The sequence below is a fragment of the Chenopodium album genome, chromosome 13, assembly GCF_948465745.1.
Source record: "Chenopodium album chromosome 13, dcCheAlbu1.1, whole genome shotgun sequence".
NCBI classification, from domain to species: Eukaryota; Viridiplantae; Streptophyta; class Magnoliopsida; order Caryophyllales; family Amaranthaceae; genus Chenopodium; species Chenopodium album.
The window spans coordinates 40,217,342-40,240,264 of NC_137846.1; the positions used below are offsets into that span (position 1 = coordinate 40,217,342).

General features: G+C 35.3%; 2 protein-coding genes across 3 annotated transcripts; both read right to left on the reverse strand.

The window, feature by feature from the left end:
- Positions 1-1,337: 1,337 nt before the first annotated feature.
- LOC145574758 (mitochondrial ATP-independent inner membrane protease subunit 1a-like) lies at positions 1,338-11,757 on the reverse strand. 2 transcript variants are annotated; one of them, XM_081632611.1, is made up of 5 exons: positions 11,577-11,757; positions 11,274-11,489; positions 2,661-2,771; positions 1,901-1,963; positions 1,338-1,739 (listed from the first exon to the last, which is right to left on the reverse strand). In XM_081632611.1, exons 1-4 carry the CDS (start codon positions 11,700-11,702, stop codon positions 1,922-1,924), a joined length of 495 nt encoding a protein of 164 aa, XP_081488737.1. In that variant the 5' UTR covers positions 11,703-11,757; the 3' UTR covers positions 1,338-1,739; positions 1,901-1,921. The 2 variants fall into 2 exon arrangements, with proteins under 2 accessions (XP_081488737.1, XP_081488736.1); XM_081632610.1 differs by having other exon boundaries at positions 1,345-1,739; positions 1,896-1,963; positions 11,577-11,756.
- A 2,145-nt stretch (positions 11,758-13,902) lies between these two features.
- LOC145574759 (solanesyl diphosphate synthase 2, chloroplastic-like) lies at positions 13,903-20,025 on the reverse strand. Its single transcript, XM_081632613.1, has 6 exons — positions 19,423-20,025; positions 19,205-19,329; positions 16,345-16,472; positions 16,153-16,261; positions 15,334-15,456; positions 13,903-14,785 (listed from the first exon to the last, which is right to left on the reverse strand). The coding sequence occupies exons 1-6, from the start codon at positions 19,661-19,663 to the stop codon at positions 14,237-14,239; spliced, it is 1,275 nt and encodes a 424-aa protein (XP_081488739.1). The 5' UTR covers positions 19,664-20,025; the 3' UTR covers positions 13,903-14,236.
- Between the last annotated feature and the right edge of the window lie 2,898 nt (positions 20,026-22,923).

Consider the following 22,923-nt stretch of genomic DNA (forward strand, 5'->3'; position numbering starts at 1 on the left):
GGCTTTGAGACGGTGTAGGATTAGGGGTTACTAGGTTGGTCGGGGTTTACTAGGTCGGAGGGGTTACTAGGTCGGTCTGGGGTTACTAGGTCGGTCAGGGGTTACTTGGTCAAGGGTTACTAGGTCGGAGGGATTACTCAATCAAGGGTTACTAAGTCGGTCAGGGGTTATTAAGTCAGTCAGGGGTTACTTTGTCTGGGGTTACTTGTTGTTTGTTGACGTGGCACCCTGCCGTACTGTGCGGCTGGCCGCACCAAAAACTTGTTGCCACAAATACTGCAATAATTACTATTTTATGAAATTTCACAATTATTGCAACATTAACACCTATACACATTTTCTCTCTATATCTCTACTCTATTACTGTAAATATAATAAAGGATTACTCTATGAGTATAATAGGGTTACTCTGTCAGTGTTAAAGAGGTTACATCGTTTTTTACAAGCGCTTATATGGTGTGGCAAGCCACACTGAAAACACGTTAATATACCTAATTAATAATAAAGTTAACCACTCTCCCTTCGTTCAATTAAATAATCTCATTTTGATTTTGCATAGTATTTAAAATGCATTTTTGAACAACAATATCTATAATTATATTTTAACAAAAAATTATTAAAATTTTATGTTATAAAACTATACATTGAGACGAATCTAACAAAATCTCACATGATTAGAATTTTATATATATATATATATATATATATATATATATATATATATATATATATATATATTTTGGTGTTCCATCCGGTTTACCTTTGGGCTAATCCGGATTCGAGGATCAATGCTGGATGCTTAGGTTCCAGTCCCCTCCCAATTGTTGTTACGGGGGATCGAACACAGATCCTCCCTATTAAGTGCAAGCTCAATCACCACTGCACCAACAATCAATTGGTTATAGATATGTTAATAATGTTAAGTTTTTGGTCAAAGAATTACAAGTTTGATTAATAACAATCAAAATATAGGTATCAAATTGAAACGATGGGAGTACAATGTTATTTTTTTATCTGTGATACCTTGAAACTTTATAGTACAAAATTTGAGATTGATGAGAATTTTACCTTTTTTTTTTTTTTTTTTTTTACCTGGCATAGGTTGCTTCCCATCTTTTAAAGGTGAGGAAAAATATTTTTATAAGGCTTAACCAAAGATTATTAACTTGTTTACATGAAAGATTGCTAACAGAAAATAAAAATAAATAAACAAGACAACCAGCAATCATCTCTGTAATTAATCTTTCAAAACTATACTAAAGGTTATCTTAACATCTTTCTTTACACTTCTCATAAGTAAAAATTGTAAAATTATTTCCATAATCTAAGACAATTGGAATAAAAAGAAAACTTTGAGCACAGCTCCTCCCACCCCTCCTAAGCTGAAAACTTTTAATTGTATTTTATTTTATTTCTTGTAAAAAGCAAATGAAAAGAAAAGGATAAAGAAAAACTTTTGAGGTATGAAAAGAAAAAGAAAAACTTTTGAGGTGAGTCCAAGAACTATCATGAGCTATCAAAAAGAATACAATTAGAAAAAAAGTACAAGTTAGAGGAGTTCAATTCTCCACAGATCATGACTACGAGCAGCTTCATGAATGAAGCGTTAATGGTGTTTACTTGTTCTTGCTAAGATGTTCCGGTCAACTTGAAGAAACCCCAAAAAGGGGGGTGATAAGCGAACATCATTTGAGTCAAGTCCTCATTCATGAAACAGGTTCGAATATGTAACACTTGAACTGCAGGCGCACACAACAGAAGGATTCAGCAAGGTGATATGGAATTACATGCATTAGGACTGAAATTTTATTTAACCAGTATTTCATCAATAAGAATTTAAGATTACTTTTGAAAAGTAAATGGCAAATGTATAAGAAAAGGTAGCAAAAGTGTACCTTACATTGAGGCTTCCATCTCATCATTATCCCAATCCCAATGATCCAAACTCAGCAAAAGGCCATATCTGTGGTGTTTGACAAAAAAAAAGGTATTAATGCATATTTTTATATCTAACTCAACTAGTCTGAGATACGAAGATCAAAAGCAGTATCTTATACATAACTGAACCGGTGTAAAGTGTTGGGTTTGTGGAAACTGAAACCATAACTATGGTAACAATAAACCATAACTGAAACTGAAAGCATTTTTAGTGACATGGAGTGCAAGGAGAAATGTAAAAATAAAAAAAATAAAAAAGTCTTTACTAAATAAGACGATGTTTTATAACATAGCATCATCATCTATCTTAGCTAAACAATATGGTAGTGGTAAACCATGCTGACAAAAATTTCACGTGTTTTATTCCAAAGCAAAAGACTGATTATTTATTTATTTTCATTTAATTTTACTACATATTTTATTTTAAGCATCATAATCCTATTCAACTATTCAGAGAGAAACATCTTTCATTTCTTTCAGCTTTTGGACTTACAACTTTATCCAGTACTATATTCCTTGTTCAAGATTTATCAGCTACAGGTGCATCAGACATTTAAGAAAGAACCTTGAAAAAATATTGGTAGGAACCGAAACCAGCAATCAGCTTCATGTGTTGACCAAAATGCAATAATTCCAATAATTGTATCATGACTGTAGGCTTATATCATAAAACCAGAAAATTTACAACAGCAAAACTAAAACAAAAAAATGGATGAACATACCCGACAAAATGCTTTGCCTTGGATAAGTCCATAAGGAACTGATCCAAAATGCCGGGAATCATTTGATGCATACAGGTTGTCTCCCTGAATCCAAACATGCCCTTTTGGCACCTGTTCAATTTGTAAAATATAAAATGAAATGACAGTATATGTTTCCTGCCCTTGGAAAAATGTGAGATTTTCCCACAAAGGCATAATGGTTAATCCAAAGCACGGGGAAGACAACTGATCAACATTCACTACTTAACAAGTACTTCTCATTCTCTTGATTTGTCATGCAATGTACAATTAGTGGTCAATCTAACAAATAGCATCACCACACATTGAGAATTGAGATCCTCAACAGAGTGGAACCCAAGAAGAGTAAAAAATACACTAATTTATCAGCATAAAACACACAGGGCTATTTCCAACAATCATGCAGGACAACAAAGGAAGTATTTTGAAGTTTGAGCAGCACCAAGATTTTCAGTGTATTTAGAACCCCATTTGATAATAAAGATAACATGGAACTCAGCTTTTCTCGTGCTTATAAAGAGCCTCGTAACAGTCTGTTTACAAAAGCCTGTAAGAGCCAAGTGAATTTATTTGTAATCAAATGCTCACAGACATCAATTATCAATTTAGTGCACAAAATGCTATGTCTGCCCAAAACCACACACTCTTATTTCAAAAACCTGGCAGATGATAATAGTGAATCCACATGATGAAAATGACATCTAACATGATAATAAATAAAAACAAAGTAAAACACAAATATTATAATTTAGATGTAAGTCCTCAAGACTGGAAGAGATTGCTGGCTAGAAGAGCAAACCATATTCACACCAAAGCATCAACATGGATCCTACCCTACCAATCTATGTTGTGAAAGACTATCCTCAAGAATCCCCCACATTTCGTTGCCATAATCATACCTTTTCAACATGGATCTTTTATTACTTGGAGGGCCACAATTCTAGTACCAAGGAATGTGAAAGGAGATGAGGATATACAAGTCTTGATTATTAGAGAAGGGAAATGCTTAATCCACTACATCTACCCCATGCCTATTTTCCAACAAGATTGATCACTGCTTTCTGCTATACAATATAGAGTAGTGGCATGCTCCTTCTCTAGTCTTCAATTGATGCAACATCTATATTTGACGGGATAACATCATTCCTTAAGTTTAAAGGGCACAAGGCGCAAATTTCTTTGGAGCCTAGAAACAAAGCACAAGGTAAAGGCAAGTGCCTTTTGCAGGTGAGCCACACTCTATTTATATTTTTTCATTTTAAAAAAAAAAAAAAAAAAAAATACTATGAGAAAAGGTGAAAGGACCATGTGATCAATAGCTAGGGGTCTTCAAATGGAACCAGGAATGTGGGTTTCTCTCTCCTAAAGTAATAAAGTAATTCTAACCTGTAATGGACCAGGCCCAAGGCCCAAAGCTGCCAATTGCCAAGTTTTACAAGAGAAGAGAAAAGAAGGAAAAGGGGGGGGGGGGGTGGGGGTCAAGGCTGTCAAGTGTTACCGCAGTCACAGCACAAAAGCAAGGGAAGGAGGTGGCACATGAAGACAAAAACAATTAAGAGCTGAAGGTAGCAGTGCAGCAGCAAGTAGTGGAACCATGGCAAGCAGCATTGGTAGAGTATAGACAAGAGTAGTAGTAACAGCTAGTGGTGGGCATGGGCCGTGCCGGGCCTACCGTGGGCCGTGCCTAGGCGGGCCATGAACAGTGTCGTGCCGGGCCGTGCCGGGCCACGGTGGAGGCGGGCCGTGCCGGCCTTCAAGCTTCCCCTGTCCACGGCACGGCACGGCCCACCGTGCCGGTCGTGCCGTGCCGAGCCGCCCGTCGTGCCGGCCCACGGCTTACCCTTTTTTCTTTTTTTTTTTAAAAAAAAACAATTAAAAAAAACTTTAAAAAAACTTGAATTTTTTTTATGAAAGAAAAAATTGAATTGAATAATTATACAATTTAATATTTGAATTTAATAATTATTAAATTTTTTATGGAGTTAAGTTATATTAAATATTGTTTAAATTATATTAATATTTATTGTTCATTCATAATTTACTATATATCATATTATTCATATAACTATATAAGTATTAGACAAAAATTAAATAACAATATAACATATTCCATAAAATTAAAAGTTGAAAAAATTCATTCATAAAAATTTATTAAGTAAAAGATAATATGAAGTACAAGTGTACAACTAACAATAATTGATGAATAACTTATTTTGTTATTTTATTATACGGCTAATGTTAATAGAGTACATAGCCAACATAGGAAATACTAACATTTTCACTAATTAATAGAGTACATAGGAAATACTAGAATTTTCGCTAATTAATATTAATTCTCGAGTTGTTGGTAATCTTCAATCAAGGTCTTCATTATCTTCTTCGTCTTCATCTTCGGCTTCATGTTCACTAGCTAATGCGGAGGAGCTAGTTGAACCAGAACGATCGAAACCATCGATGTTGTCGTTGGCCGTAAAAGTACGATCTTGGATGCGTTCTTGGGCATCCATCCAATCCTTCAAGCAAACACACATTTCTAGTGTTTCGGGCAACAAACTTGTTCTTCTATCGTCTAGAACCCTTCCCGAAGCACTAAAAGCTCGTTCGGAGGCAACGGAGGAGGCTTGGATGCTGAAAATATCACGTGCCATTGCCGCCAAAATTGGATGCTTTGTGCTTTGGGATTTCCACCAATCTAGGATGTCCATCCCCAACCTCGAATCTTCGTCCAAGCCTTTCATGAAGTCGTAGTTTAAGTACATTTGCAACTCCGAAACATCGCTTTGTGTTCGCCTTGATGATGATCCACTACCTGAAAACTTAGATAACATGTTAGCAGCTTGGGCCGCCAAACTTTTGCCCGTTTTACTTACGCTTTTGGATGTTTGAGAAGGGGCAAAATGAGTGACGGTTCCATATTTAGATTCATAAACTCTATATAACTCAAAAAATTTATCTTTCACATGATTTTTATATTCTTCGGCACCATCACCGAGTTGCATGCATTCATAGTAAATATCAATTAGCATAAATGTGCCATCATACTTTGATCTAGGATCTAAAATAGAAGCAAACATATAAACCATAGGAAGCTTAGTGTAATATTTACGCCATTTAGCCTCCATTTGTGGAACATAATCATTGTAATCTTGTTGTGATCGATGTTGAGAAAGAAGTTGAGCAAATAAACATGCATTTTGAAGGAAAGAATGAATGCAAGGAACATAAACAGAAGAAAAACAGTGAGTCATACTATATAATAATTGTAAAAATTGCATATATTTTTCACAATTATCCCAATCGGAGTCTGCTATCATGAATTGTGGATACTTATTATTGTAAAACAATGAAAATGGAACTCTATACGAAATTGCCTGACTCAACATGTCATAGGTGGAGTTCCACCTAGTTGGACAATCCGTTTTTATTCTAATAGGCTTTATCTTATTTTGCTTAAGATATCGCCTCCATTCCTGATACCTACTGCTAGAAGACATAATAGACAAAACAACATTTCGAATTTTGGAATAGTATGGACCAATTGCTTCTTGTCCATCCTTAACACACAAGTTTAAAACATGACAAATGCATCTAATATGTAATGCATCTCCATCCATTATGACATTATGCAAGTTTGGTTTAATTAGATTAGCACTAGCTGTCATGGATGTTGCATTATCAAACGTCATGGACATGATTTTGTCCCTAAGACAATATTCATCAAGAGCACTCATAATACAATTAGAAATATTAAAGGCCGTATGGGGGTATTCAAGCATTTTGAAATAAATAATACGTTTTTGCAATAACCATTCACTATCAACCCAATGACAAGTAACACACAAATAATGTAAACCATAACCACCATCCCATGCATCAGAAGTTATAGAAACTCTTGAAGTAAGAGTTTTAAGTTCTTCAATTAATTTCATTTTGTATTCTAAGTAAGTTTTCATGGCAGCTGTTTTAACGGTTTTTCGGGAGATTTTTTTGTGTTGGGGTTGTAGTGCTCGTTTAATGTAATTGTTAAACGGATCACTTTCAGCAAAAAGAAAAGGTTGTTCGGCTTGGACTATCATTCTCCCAAGTTCATCCCTATCCCTCTCATAATTGTAAGTGAAGCCATAAGGATGGAATTGAGAAATTTTTGGTTGAGTTGGGTCAGTACTAGGGGCACCACATTTTTCACTGTGTCGGTTTAGGTGCCCCGTACCGCCTTTGGCTGGAGCCGAATAAACATTACCACAAGTTTTACACTTGGCTTTTTCACCATCTTTACTTAACAAGAAATATTGCCAACATTTACTCTTTCGGTTTTTCAAAAGGGTCATTTCTTCTTCGGTGTACCATTCAATGAATGGGTTATCAGATGGGGGAATAGTATTTTGGACGGATGGGTCACTAGAGCCGGCAGGTTGTGTGTTGCTTGCTTGAGTTGTTTGATAGTTAAATTCAAAAGGCATATCATGTGCGGAGGCATAATAAGGTGGAGATTGGGTCCTTTGCCATGGTTGGAATGCCCCTTGTTGATCTAATCCGGTGGAAAAACCGGTAGAAAACCCGGGGTGGGTGGGATTGGCCATTGTAGGGATTTGCATAGTAGGGATTTGCATTGTAGGGAGGGGCATAGAAGAGCCTTCCAATGATCGTTTAGATTTGGCTTTTTTAGAGGAGGATTGGTTCGGGTTTGATGTCATGATTAATTAAGATTATTAACTAATAAATAATAATTAACAACAATATTAACAATTATAACAAATTAACAATTATAAGTTTATAACACTAACAAAGTAACAAATTATAACAAATTATAACAATTAACAAGTATAAGTATAACTAGTAATACTAACAAATTAATAACAATATTAATAACAAATTAACAAGTAAACAACAATTAAAATAATATTAATAATAACAAGATAAAGATAAGAAAGATCTTACAACCGTGCTTCAAAGCTTTCCACTAAACCGAAACCCAATTTTTTTTCTTAATTATTACTTAATTAGTAATTTAGTATAAGAGAATAAGAGATTAAGAAATATTAAGAGATTATAATTTATAAATTATAATATATGAGAATAAGAGAGTAAAAGAATGAGATGAGAAGATGAGTTGTGGAAAGAATTGGAAGTTGAGGGTGGTATTTATAGGTGAAAATAGAGCCGTTTATAGCCGTTTATAGCCGTTGGAGGGAAATAGAGCTGCTGTCAACTAGCCGTTACCCACGGGCCGTGCTGCGGGCCGTGCCGGCGGGCCATTTCACGGGCTCGTGCCGGGCCGGGCCATTTTTTGTTTTTTTTTTTAACGCAGCCCGCACGAGGCACGAGGGGCGTGCCGTCGTGCCGGGCCGGGCCACTCAGCGGGCCGTGCCGTGCCGGGCCATCCTCGGGCCGTGCCCGGGCCGCCCGCGTGCTGACCCGGCCCATGCCCAGCTCTAGTAACAGCTACTTGTGTACCTTCTTTTATATAAATTAAGTGGAGAGGATTTAGTGAATGTTATGTGAGTAGACTATTTGAAATTGAGACCTGTATCCTAAAGATACTATCTTGGAGATTAATAGACTCAATAGCTATTTCAATCTATTTTGTGTGTTTGTTCTTTGTTCTTGTTTGACAGTCCTTTTGTTGAGGGTGTGTTCTATTACATAACCATTGCAAGGTCAGGCGGTGTTTTCTTAATAAAATTATCTTACACATTGGCTATTGATGCCTTAAAACAAAGTAAAGATATATCCGGGGACTTCTTTATAAATTTAGCCTTTTGGTGACTCACCTTTCTTTCACCAATTAGGAACTTTACCTACTTTTCTGGCTAAATATAATAAAAAGCAATAATAAAAGGTAGTCCCTAGAGTTTTAAAAAAATAGTCCCTTGAGTTGACCAAAAAGTAAGTCCCTTAACACAATTATTATTTGGTAATCGACGCAAGTAAAGTAGTTTACCGAAAATCCTTAAGCAATGAATAATCAATAGGAAAAATTGAAATGAATAATCCGACCTTTGCTCGAACTGCTCAAAACGAGCCCACCTTTGCGTATTCTGGGAACAAACCCACCTTTGCCCTCTATTATCTCAAAACAAGCCTTTTTACCTATGACCTATTGAGCAGGTTAAATTTTTTTTTTTTTTTTTTTTTTTTTTTTTTACAAATCTTTCTCCTCCACTTCACCACCCTCTTCCCACCTGCATTCCTTGTCACCACCAAACACTACCATCCCCCACTCCCCCGCACCACTCCTAACCGCAACCAAAGCCACCCCACCACCTTCGCAGCAACTATACACCATCAACCTCAATTAATCACAGCACCTTCACACCCACAACCCACCTGCTGCACTCTCCCAACACCACCACCGAACCGCACACACCACCTTTGCTAACACCGCATGCAATAATAATCGCACCTAATAACACCAACAGCGCCGCAAGTCACTTGCAAGCAATTTACGAACCCCCGAATCACCAATTTGACGCACAAGCAGTAGCAAGTAGCAATTAATACTCGAATTGCATGGGTTCTTTGGGTGGGGCTTTTGAGTGGTGGAGGTAAAGTTAAGGGGGAGTGTTAGTGGGTTTTTTGGGTGAGTTTGGAAGACGAGGCAGTGTGATAGGGGTGGGTAAAGTTTTTTACAGGTGGGTTTTAGGGTGAATGAAGGTGGTTGTCGTTGGGGGGAGGGCAGGGGCAGCAGGCGGAGCAGGGAGAGGAGGCAGTGGCAGTAGTGGTAGCCAAAGGGGGGGATGGCCGGTAATGTTAGTGGTTAGGATAGGAAGAAGAGAGAAAAGTTTTTTTTTTAAAATTATTTTCATTTATTTTTTAAAATTGGACCAATTAGAAGGTGACATGTGGCAGTCACCTTCTAAAACCGGTTACTAACTTAAAAAACAGGTCAAGGGCTTGTTTTGAGAAAATAGAGGGCAAAGATGGGCTCGTTCCCATAATACGCAAAGGTGGGCTCGTTTTGAGCAGATCGAGCAAAGGTGGGATTATTTATTTCAATTTTTCCTAATCAATAATGGGAACCACTCCATAAAAAAGTCTCAAATTCAAAGTAAAATAAACGAAAGGTTATTCAATAACCACCAAAACTTGTAGCCACTACAATGAGTGTATATCTCAACTGTAAGAGCTGGCAGCAGAACTGTGAGTCTGTGACTTCGACTAGATAATATTTTATTTTGGGATTAAACTAAACCCCTATAGACACGTATATCATATGAGAAAATAAAACGTTCTTAAATTATATAATGTAGTGTTTGGATTCAAGTATTTGATTTCAAATTTTGAATTTCAAATCTGGAATTCCAAATACAGACAATCAATTCCAAACTCTTTTTGGATGAAGTGAGCATCAATCTCTTATTTGGCCTTATTTAACCAACAACTTCAAAATTCTTGGGACAGGGATCGAGGGGGATATGAAATTTGGCAACAGCTTTCTCACACAAATTGATGAAACTTTCAATTGTTCACGACACTCGAGTTAGTAATACAACATAAACCAACTTATTCTGCTGGTTGATGGTGAGATTGCAGAGAGATGCCCTGTTGTCTTTTGCAGCTTTAGCGCGGGCTGTGTGGTCTTTTCGAAATGCTCTTGTGCACAACAACCCTTGGAAGAATAGAGATACTGAAGTGCTTGGTTTTTTGCAGCTGGTGGGATAGTATAAGAAGTACAATTATGCAGTATCACAAAGACCAGGTCAGCAGGTGTATATCGTCGTTTCTCGAAATGGGTGGCATCGTCCCAATGCCGGGAGGGCACATATCAATACAGCTGCTGCAATGTAGTGGCGTGGGTGCTGGTTTGGGGGCTGTTATACGTGGGTCGGACGGAGAGGTATTTGCAGTGGCTGTGCATAGGGTAAAATATCAGAGTACAGTTCTCGATGCTGAAGCTCCTGCTGCAAGAATGGGGCTGCTGTTGGCCTGCCAACTCGGGTTTGAGAATGTTGAGCTAGAATGCAATGCGTTAGGAGTTGTTAAAGCCATCTGCTCAAGAAAGAAGGGGAGATCTCTGATTAATCTGAATTTTGAGGACATTTACTTAATTGGGGATTCCTTTGTTTCTTTTTCCTGTAACCATGTTAAAAGAGGTGGTAATTCTGTGGCACACCTTGTTGCTAGTAACTTCCTGAGGGTGATGCTAAGTAAGTTTTTCTGAATTCTTTCAAGCATGGTGTTTTAACACTTACAAACCTTGATGTAACTTAAGCTTGCTTTAATATTTATTTCCCCACTTTCTTTCAAAAAAAAAAAAAAACTCCTGACACTACCATCAACAAGAAAATTTAACAGCTATTATTACACTAATACACTCTTCCTCATTTTAAATTCACATATAAGTGGCATCATCACCTAAAAATTACCAAATTCTGATAACCAAACAATCAATTGTATTCCCACAAATACTCCAAAGCATTAAACAGAAATCCACAATAAAAATAAATAAATAAATAAGTAAAAACTGCTCATCCAATCAAAACATCTAATTAAGCAAGCAAAATCAAATGTTAAATCACACATGAAAAACAATTTATCCAACAAAAATCCAAAATAAGAAAGCAAAATTCAATGAAATTTTATTTAAAAACTCACCACCAAAGTCTTCAGAAATCCAGTGTTAGAATTAAAGGAAACAACATCACCCTCCATTCCCAAAATACGTTTCGTCAAAGTTCGTCTAGGGTTTTGCGGGGATTTAACAAGGACAACATCTCCAAGCTCCAAATTCCCAATTCGATGCGAAAATTTATCAACCAATAACACATCTCCTCGAATATTCAAAGTCGGAAGCATGCTCGGACCATATACCTGAATCAAAACTACAAAATTTTCAGAAATAGTATCGAAAATTGATTAATGTGGAAGAAAATTAAGAAGAAAAAGTGAGAAAATTACGATTGTGGGAGAGAAGATGTAATTTTCGGTGATATGAAAGAGACTGAGGAATTTAGCGATGATTATGGTGCGGTTCACTGCTTCTTTGGCTATGCTCCGCCATTGTCGAAGCTTCGACGCGAACATTGTGAATAGTGAGTGTGCTGCCCTGTTGCACCAACTACAGGGTGGAGAGAGGGGACTGGATTGTGTGACTAGAAGTTTTTAAATGTTTCGGCCAGTCAAAAATTTATTTTCATAAAAAGGACGAAAAATGACACTTAACAATGGTACTCTATTCATATCCATTTTTGTAAAAATCGCTTAATCCCTCCGTCCCATAATACTGCAGAGAATCTTGCGTAGACCTGATTCACAATAATAATATTATAAATCTAAGGTTTATACACACGTAACTGGCATTATATTCAATATAGTGACCCCTAATTTTAATATAATAACCTTATTTTTAACATAATAATTTTTTTTAAATCTTGTGTGACCTTAATGTTATAATGAACATAAAATACGTCATTATGTTGAATAGTGACCTTATTTTAACAGAGTGATCTTTATTATTCATATTGAGCATTATGTTAAAAATTTCATTAAAAAAATTAACCTCTTATAGCTTTTATAATGTCAAACTAACTTTTATTTCAACATAATAACCTTTATTTTAATATAATGACCTTTTTTTTATTAATAAAACAATTATATTGTCTCTAATGTTGGTGGTGCACAATAAATTAGTGTGAACCAGGTCTATTTAAGAATTTGTAATACTCTAGTTCCTATTTTTCTATTTTGGAAATCCGAAATGTTGTTCCTGTTTTGCACATGCTTTATAATTTGTACTGTACTTTTTTTTTCAGTTTCCCTCTCTAACTTTTATATATGATTGTACTTTTCACTTTTATTAATATATTCCATATACTTTTACCTCTTATTTCTTAAATACCGTCAATGAACACAAACATAAACTATATTATGGGACGGAGAGAGTACATTTTGAAAAATAGCTGGCTTTGGCACGGACAACCTATACTAATACTTTCTCCATTTTTTTTTTAGATGCTACACTTTTATTTTATGGTCTCTTAGACAATTTTTTAAGAGGTAAGAGATAGAGAGAAAAATAAGATGGTCCCATGTGGATAGGAGAGAGATAGACGATAAGGAAGTACAATAAAAGGGTGTTCCTAATAAGGTCTCAACTAAATATAGACAATAAGGTTCGAACACTCAACCTTGGCTAATTGTCACTTATGTTCTAATCTTGCACTCAAATAAATTAATACTATATTTCAAAAGTATTGAAAACACATACAAATTATTAAATGTCATTTTTAAAAAAAAAAAAATTAATAATTGCACAACCACAAAAATAGCAACCCGAGGCATCGCCCGGGCCACACACTAGTGCCTCGATCATTAATACTATATTTCCTCTTGCCGGTAGCTATGCGGGCGAAGCCCAGCCTCCCCCAACCTCGGCAGGCGATGCCCAGCCTCCCCCGCCCCCACCTCCTCTCTTTCCCCCACCCCACCCCGGTCCCTCCCAATTCCCCCTTCACTCTCTCAGACGTAAAAAATCTCGCGGCTTCCATTCTCTCTCCTCCTCCATTATTGGCGAGGAAGGGAGAAAGAGCTTGATTACCGGCAAAATCAGAGACGGTGATGGAAGGAGGAGCGAATTGAGTGGAGGAGAGAGAAAGATTGGAGAAGAAGAGAAAATTAGAGTTTGCAGAAGCTAAAATTGGGGGGAAATGAAGTTTGTTGCTTAGGGAAAGAGAAGAGGTGGGGGCAGGAAAGGTTGTGCGTAGCCGAGCGAGACTGGGGAAGGCCGACATCGCCCGTCCAGCCGCCAGCAGGGGGAGGGGCTGCTGCATGCTGGTGGCTAGGTAGGGTGAAGGAAGGATTTTGGTTTTATTTTTTAAAAAAATTATTTGATAATTAAATTATTATTTAAAAAAAAAAAAAAAAAAAAAAAAAAAAAAAAAAAAAAAAAAAAAACTAACTATAGTTAAAGATTTTTATTAAAATAACACTTATCAATGATAATCAATAACACAAGGTTACCAAAGAAAATTGAAATTTTTGCAATTTACCAAAGAGAAAATGAAAAACTTGAGTATTACCAAAGAGATTTCCCAAACTTAAATCTATATTTGTACATTCCTCTCAAGTATTGCTCTCCATTGTGCATTAATAAAGTTTCAAATCTAAACCAAAATCAATTAGACATTAGCCGAAAAAATGCTAGCTACAAAGGAGGTAATCAACCATCCCTATATACATTCAATGACCCAAGCGATACGACTGAAACAAGTTTTTGAAGATCAAATGAAAGCTAAATGTATAAGGTGTCACTTGTATTACACGAGCAAAAAATTATTAATGTATACAGAGTATACAACAATTATTTCGTTGTTGTTTCTTCAATCAAAATCTATAAATCATTTAACCTTATAAATGTAAAGCTATCCTAAGAGATGATCTCGAGCTTTAAAAAGCCTTCTATGTGAATAATTGAATATACAGCCACCAAACAATGATATACCCATTGGTGGTAATGCAAGCATAGAGATCAAGAAAACACCCTGACATCTCCTTTGCTCTTTTGCTTGTTTTAGCAAATTATCTGATGATACATGATACACGCAGCAAATTTTTGCTGTTTAATCAATCCTTTCAAGGTTATATAACACCATTCTTTCAAGAGCTACACGATATGCGCTATCAGGAAGGCATTGAAGGCTCTGCAGAGCAATATCAGCCTTTTCTAGAGCTAATTCTCGAGCCCTCTCAATACCACCACAACTCTTAACAAGTTCAACGGCTTCATCTAGTGAGCCAGTCTCAGAGAATTCAGACTCAATAATCTCTCTCAGTTTAGGTTCTTTTTCCAAAGCAAAAATTACTGGAGCAGTCAAATTTCCTTTTGCTAAATCTGCACCTGCAGGCTTTCCCAGCTGCTCAGCAGACTGCGTAAAATCCAAAATGTCATCAACAATCTGGAAGGATAGACCAAGATTCCTGCCGTATTCATACATACTTTCACAGACATTCCGATCAACCTCACTGAATATGGCTGATCCCTTTGTACTAGCAGCAAGCAACGAGGCGGTTTTATAGTAGCTCTTGATCAAGTAGTCCTCCAGTTGTACATCACAATCAAATAGGCTAGATGCCTGCTTTATTTCTCCACTGGCAAAATCTTTAATAACCTGCCAAATCACAACGAGGATTAAATGTACAATTAAGAAATGCATCACCATACAAATTATTCTTGATAATTTTGTCATTTTCATTAGTACACCAATCAACTCCACTTGTTGGAAGAATTGAACAAATGCGTGCTATTTTATCTCTTAAAGTGCAAACAAAAAAGAAGTTTCTAGAACATTAGTGAATGGACATAGAAAATCATAAGTTAATGTCATCATCATCGTCATCTCACAAGATAATCCTCTTTTTATCCAAATTTGATATATCTCTTATTGGAGCCTCATTTCCGGTAGTTCCTCACCCTTAAGGAAATGAAGAAGGGTGAACTTCATTTCCGGTTAGCCATTATGGTCATGAACACACAAAATTATTACACAAGCCACTGGCTAATCTATGATAATTATAGGTCCACTACAGCTCACACAACTCGGCAGCGACAAATCAAGCTAGGAGTTGAGCTACTTTGTCTGCTCACAAGACAATAGTTACTATGCTTATTCTATAACAAATGTTCATTAAGTGCTATTGCAATGAATTACAGATATACCTGACTGATAAGCTTTATTACTTCCAAGTTTTCAAGATTTGCAAGGTACCATGATGACTGTGCGAACATGAAGTCCCCAGCCAGGACAGCCACTCTAGTGCCATAACGTTGATGAACAGTTTCCTTACCTGCAAAGGCATCGTAATCCTTTTTCAGACTAAGCATAAGAAAATTGATAAAGACACAGAAGCTATAATATGTAAAACTCTCATTCAGAGCGAATTTCTGTGCAGGTTCACTTAAGATCAGCAAATGTTCTTCATTATCAAGAGATTAAACACCACTTTTTCTATTCTTCTTCCTCTAAGGATTAAAGAAAATAACATTAAGCTATAACCACACAAAAACTCCTGCTCCTCTAAAAGTGAAAACTAGAAAATTGCAGATCTGCAGTTGAGTTGGAAAGGGAAGGAGAAGAAAAAATGAAACATAATTTGAAAGGTAGTCAAGACCCATGGAAATGTTGCAGCAGGCTCACAATTAAATCAAACCCTAGTATAATTTGAATAAATGTATTAGATCAACAAATGATTATGATGTTAGATAATCAGCAATAGGGAACGGTATACAAATAAGCATTGGTCCTTCATGTAGTTCCTCGTCTATAAAGGTTGCGAACATATATTTGCATGAGTCATGAGACAAACTTGCAAGCACCACAGCCATGCAAAGGTTAATCATTAAGAACGACATATCTAAATTGCATGATTATCAGCATGAAAAGTCTCTTAAGCAAAACCAATAAAATAAACTATAACAGTTTATGCCTTAAGTACCTAAAATCCTATGGCATCAAAGAGCCATTCAACAAATACAAACCTTACCTCTTCTCAAGTTACTCTCATCAATGACATCATCATGTATCAAACTTGCAGTATGTATCATTTCAATGATTTCTGCCAAACGGCGATGCTTTATTGTAAGTTCCCTGGATAGTCATAAATAGGTGATAAGTGAAGAGGTTAAGAATCATATTCTGAAAGAAGCAAACATGTGACAGAACTGACATACTTTAAACCAGCTAAGTGTGCTGTAGCTCTTGAGACAAGGAAAACTAAAGCTGGTCTCATCCTCTTCCCCCCAGCACTAAAAATCTGCTCTGCAGCTGACATCAGCAGTGGGTTTTCTGCACCAACAATCTAAAGCTAAACCAACATTAGATGCAGGCATCGGATCTAACAAAGCTAGGACATGGACATTATGTATACAATATGATCCCACAGACATCTAATAAAAAACGCACAAATTGATTTTTTTTTTTAATTTTTTATTTGTTTAAAAAAAAATTAGAAATAAATTATCAAGATTCATCCACAAGGAGAATGTAAATGCCCACAGTTTCACAAGCCTTAATAATCAAATTTCTAACTTTGCAGCTCAGTTGCTCATATAGGTGAAAAGACTTGAAAAGAATGAACCATATAGAGTAGCTACACATCTCATTCATACAGTTAGAAGAAATGTGAATATGCTACAAGATCCCACGTGACTATATTTTTCATTACACATAAAGCACAAAATACGGTCAAAGGGGAGTGTGTGAATAGTGCTAAAGTCAAAACGTGTCAACTATAAAAATTAAAAAAAAAAAAAAACGGAGGTAGTAATATTACTAATAGGAAAATCCAGTTTTATCCTCGAAAATGGCCAAAATCCAGCAATACACCCCCACCCTATATAGATGAACCATAAAGCATAAAGCCCCCTCAATCTTATGATGGAAGTGGCTGCAGTAGAGGAAAATTGGGAATATACACTTATATCTCTAGCTATGTTTGCGGCCATCTTATTAGCAGAAAAGGTGAACCAACATATTTGATATTCCATAAAGTACAAGTATCCTAACCTAACGAACTGATAACCTTTAGGAAAGAGTATCAAAGGAGGTCCACAAACTACCACTTATTTAACAACGAAGAAAATTACAACCCAGCACGGTCATGCTAATGCGAATTTCAGAAATAAGTGCAATGTGAGAAGAGGTCCTGTTAAGCTCATAAGAGTTCTCTAAAAAAGTGCAATGTGATGAAATTCTAAGAATTTAAAGCGGTCAATATACACTGCTCTAGCGTGCAGAAAAAACTCATATGTATACAGAAATATCAGTCATCCATCCAAAAACCATGAGAAAGAGTTTCCCTTATAACTCGATCACATGTGATGTTTCATGGGCTAGAGTGCGATTTCAACACTCCACCTCACATGGATCCATTTCAATTTGGCCTAGAGTATATCAAAGCCATTACAGGTCCCAACCATAGGCCAAACTCTAATACCATGTTAAATATGAGCTTAGGCCACATTCACCATAAAGAGACAGAGTCCACTTCCCAATCTAAAAGAATGTTCCATCTTGAAAACCATTTGGCAACAGAATGAGTAGCCCTTTAAACTTATAAAGTGTTTTATTCTCTCGTCATTACATGATACTCACACGTGCTGTTTGGGAAGGCAATGCTTCAACAAACAACTTTATCTTCAAATCAGTTACACCTGCTTTGCTATTGAGGCTCAGATCAGTTACACCTGCTTTGGTATTGAGGCTCCTTCCACCCCCCCCCCCCCCCCACACACACACACACAAACACACAGAGACAAAAAACAAACCTTATCATATTGAAATATACCTACATAAGCTGCCTTTAATATTCAAGATAGTAAGAATTCCAAATGTCATTATCACCATTCACCAAAATCCAATTGTGATTTTTCCTCCTCAACACCACCTGTGATAAAACGATGTATCTATTTATGCCTATTTCCTTCTAAAAATTAAGACCAACAAAGCTACCACCATTAAACTGTTACTAGTCTATAAAACCACAGGTCTTCAAATTTGAACAGGATTAACTAGGTGATGATTTCTAGTCACCAATATCCACTATGCTTATATTTTATCTAATAGAGGGAGAAATTAGAAACATTACAAAGCTCATCAAAGTTGCACTAGGCTTGGAAGATAAGAGGCAATACACGGTTCATAATGCTTGATAGTTTCCCCATGAATAAATAAGCTATAAATGTTAGAAGGGAAGGATTTGAATCAAAGACTTTCATTCCTAAGCAAAGGTCTACAATTGAGTGTGCTACCCTTAAGATGATGCGCCCTTGCAACCTCAACAAAAAATAGTACAAATTAGATTTGGAGAAGTCGGTATCACATTGAACCAACAATGTATGTTTCTATATTTATTATTTTGACCCTTTTTGGTTCCGCAAAGGAGGGGGATGGGGTGTGGTGGGAGTGGGAGTGGTGAAAAGAAGCCGGACAAAAGGTCACCACAATTGTTTTAGGAACACTAAATTGTACAAGCTCAATGTTGCTAAAGAGTGTGTAGCCACACCAATGGAGCAGATACTATCTTCAACAACTTTGACAATAACCCCTTGACGACATTGAACAAATTACGAGCAACTAGCTATCCTAGCCTCACTATACAATTTGATAAAACATGGCTTGATATTCTACTTGGATAAGAATTCATCCAAACATACTCTTCCTAGCCTCACTTTACAATCTAATAAGTCCCAACTTTGCACAAAACTTAGATAACAATCCTTCATCCAAGCATGCTCATTCTAACTACTTTGCACAATCATTTTCAAAGCATTAGTAAGACTCAAATCAGTTTGCTTTTGTAGTCTTGAATTCATGAAAGCTTAATTTAAATAGTTGCTAATGAATTTACAATCAATCCAAGAAAAATCAATCCAATTTCATGTTTATTAATAGCTAATAGCCTAATACCATCTTGTTGTATCTTCCTCACAATACTTATTTACTCAATCCACTGCTAAGCAAGTATTATACAATGAACCAAAGAAAATGATGTACTGTAACAAACATAATAATAGACAGAACAATACTTACAGCTTGCAGATTCTTGTTCAAAGTCAAGAGATCATCAGCAACCACTTCAAAAAGATTAGCAATTGAAATCGGGTCACTCGACTTCTTCCTTACATTCAAAACAGGCAAAGGATCATCACTAACCCCTATTAAACATCCAAATTCACAAACAAGCATAAGATATTTGTCCTCGAAATCAAAAACCAATGTTAAAACAGAACACAATAATTTGTCCATACCATTAAGTAAAGTCTCAGGTGTCTTGGTAGAGTACACCCTACACTTGGGACTACCAGAACGAAAACAAAACAATTTTCGCGCTCCATAACCTTTTCTTATGTTCTTCCTACTTCCATTACCCTTTACATTATTACTCTTTGCAAACAAACGATCAGAAGAAGCATTAGATGAACAACAACAAGCAATAGAATTAAACCTCATTCTACTAAAATCAACATTTTGGCAACTCATTGACATCATTTTGATTTTTGAGCAATACCCAGAAATCGAAATCAGTAAAATTTCAATTTCTAACCAAAACCCACCTCAGAAAGTTGCTGACTTGATCATTTAACAAGAACCCACATGAAAAAATGGGATGAAATTTGAAAAAAATTGTCACAAATTATGTGATTAAGTGAAGTAGAAATAAAGGAGAAAAGTTTTTATTTATTTATTCTGTTTTTTTGTATGGTGGAAAGAAAGAATTGAAATGAGTGTTGCTGGAGTAGTTTAGTAGCAGCAGTTGGTAACGAATGATAAACAAGAGATTGAGTGGCGGAAATATGCCCACACATGTTCATTAATTTGCGTATGTGAGGACATTTCTTCGTACCTCTTTATTGATATTCAAGAGACAGCCGTATGTAAGTTGTAAGAGACTAAGGTATGGGAGTAGAGACAATTAAAGATTAAATTGGGATATAAGAATATCTCTTTTTTCGTTTTTATTATGATTGTAAGTAGTCAATAAGTAGATAGTAATATCCAAATTATTGCCAATTTTCTATTGATTATTAAATGAGATTTATCCAAAACAATAATAGCCAAAATGGGTAGATGAGTACATAGTGATTCCAATAATTGCCAATCTCCTATTGATTATTTTAATGAGTAGATTATCCTAAATAATCCTAGCCAATTTCTTATGGTTTTTCTTTGTTGAAAGTAGCCATGATTATTTACTAAGGTCATGTTCATTTCACTTTATAAAAATAATTTTTCAGTAAAAATAATTTCAGTTCAGTAAAAATAAGTTCATTTCAACAATAATAAGTCGAGTTCAGTAAAAATAATTTCAATTTAGTAAAAAAATAATTTCAATTCAGTAAAAATCAGTAACGTTAAAAAAGAAATACTCCCTCCGTTTTTTTTAAATGCATCACATTGATTTTTACACTATTCACATACTATGGTTGACTTAATTTTTTCACCTCTATAAAATAAAAAAAAATGTTATTATATAATATATCATTAGATTAGTCATAATGTGTAGTTTTATAATATAATTTTGTTATAATTTTTACTAATAAACTATTAAAAATATTAATGGTCAAAGTTGCGTCTCGGCAAATGTGCCTGTCAAACTGATGCAAATAAAAAAAATAAATAAATAAAAAACAGAGGGAGTATAACTGAAAATTAGTAAAAATAATTTCAGTTCGGCAAAAATAATTTCAATTCAGTAAAAATAATTTAAGTTCAACAAAAATAATTTCAGTTCAAAAAAAATAATTTCAGTTTGGTCAAAATAAGACGAAGTGAACAGGACCTAAGTGTTAACTCAAGGGTGGGCCTGACAATTTATTACATTATACTTAAGAGTGTTAACAAGCCAAGGTGAGACCGAATCTAGAAAAATTGAGTTCAATTTGACACTAAATCAATACTTATTAAGCCCAAAACTGGCGGGCCCAAATTATGCCCTTAGCCATATTTCAGGACAATCAAAATTTGCTTTTATAACTAATATTCTATCATTTGCTCCTACCTTTCGATGTGAGGCTATTTTCTTTTACTTTCTTTTATTGGTTCTTCTTCTACATAAACAAATAAGCCATGAACAAACTCCAATACTCAATGACTTAGTGGGAACGTAAACTAGAGTTTTGAATATTAATTTTAGTTCCTAAGTCCAAAATATGAAACAAAGTTTATCTTGATTTATTACCAAAAAAAAAAAATACAAAAAACTTCGAGTCGAGCCAAGGATAATTCAGACCTAACTCGTTAAGATGTCGAGCCAAATCCGAATTTGAGTCAAGTGTAGCTTTAACCAAGGCGAGCGAGTCTCGAACAATTTACGAGCAGGCTCGGCTTGTTAACAATATAATGGTACCCTATCATAATTCACGGAATCATAATCGAAATTTGTTGCAATCGGTTCGATCTCCGAATTGATATATGAATGAAACCTCTTGCAATAAGTTCTTGAAATGAAAATTAGAACCACTAGGGACACACTTTGAATCAGGGTATCTTGTCATTTAATATACTTAAACAAGTTGTTGCTAATTAATTTTTGTTCAAAAATATAAGTATTATATGACTTGGGCATAGATTATTTTATGACGGGCTTATATTGTTATTCTAGTTTTTTCATTCTTTCAAAAGTGCACTTGGATTGATTTGTTGTTTGGGCTTAAATAATAATTTTATATGGTTTTAATCATTGATTCTGAGTACTCAATATTTGAACCGGCATTCACTTTTCTGAAAATTTGAGAACACGAAACATAACTTGTTTGCAATATAAGTTCTTAACTTTACTACCTAAAACTGGAACTAACGCTCCATGTTAAATCTCTAGGGTTTTTAACTTTTCTATTAGTATCAACAATACAATTAGTCAATATATTGTAGTTCCCATTTTTATCTATCTCCTATTGATTAGGGGTGAGCGTAGCAGAGTACCTGTAAAAATTTGAAACCGGTACCTGTTGCAACAAGTTCCTAAAAATAGGAAATGGAACCAGAACCTGTTCAATAGGTTCCTAAAAATTGGTTCCGGAACAGGGTATACTGTCTTTCAAATTAAGCTTAATAGGTACTAGATAAATTGTTACAAATTTTTTTTAAAAAAATGGATGTTCACATTAAAAGCTCACAACTTTAATACAGTATTACAAATATAAATAAATCAACACTGATTGTCTAGAATATTTAATACAAAATTACAAATACTTATATTAGGACCATTAATTAAAACTTTAAGAGTAAGATGAAAAATGAATAAGAGAAAGGAGGAAGGTAGGTGACAACTTTTATACAACTTTTGATATAGAGATTTTATATTTGGACTTAAATGATATATTCTGGTTTCGTGTACCGTATAGGGAACCTATAGTAACAGGGTACCCTACAGGTTTAGGGTTTAAAATTTTATTACCCGGAACCGGAACCTATTGCAACATGTTCCCAATTTTATTACCTGAAACCGGAATCTGATCTACATGTTTTAGTTTTGGAACCTGCGATTCCGAGCAGGTTCCAGTTCTAGGTCAGGATACCCTATATTTTTGCTCACCCCTACTATTGATTGTTTTATGAGAAAAGGTTTCAATTTTCAAACAATCATACAACTATATTTGTCAAAGGAAATTAACTATTCAATTATTTTAAAACAAATAAAATGTAAACAATAACAAAATTGGGAATTTGTAATCTAAACTATTATTTTAAAACAGGAAGTTTAAAGGACAATTGTCCTCTTCTAGTTTTTTCAAATTTTTTTTTTTTTT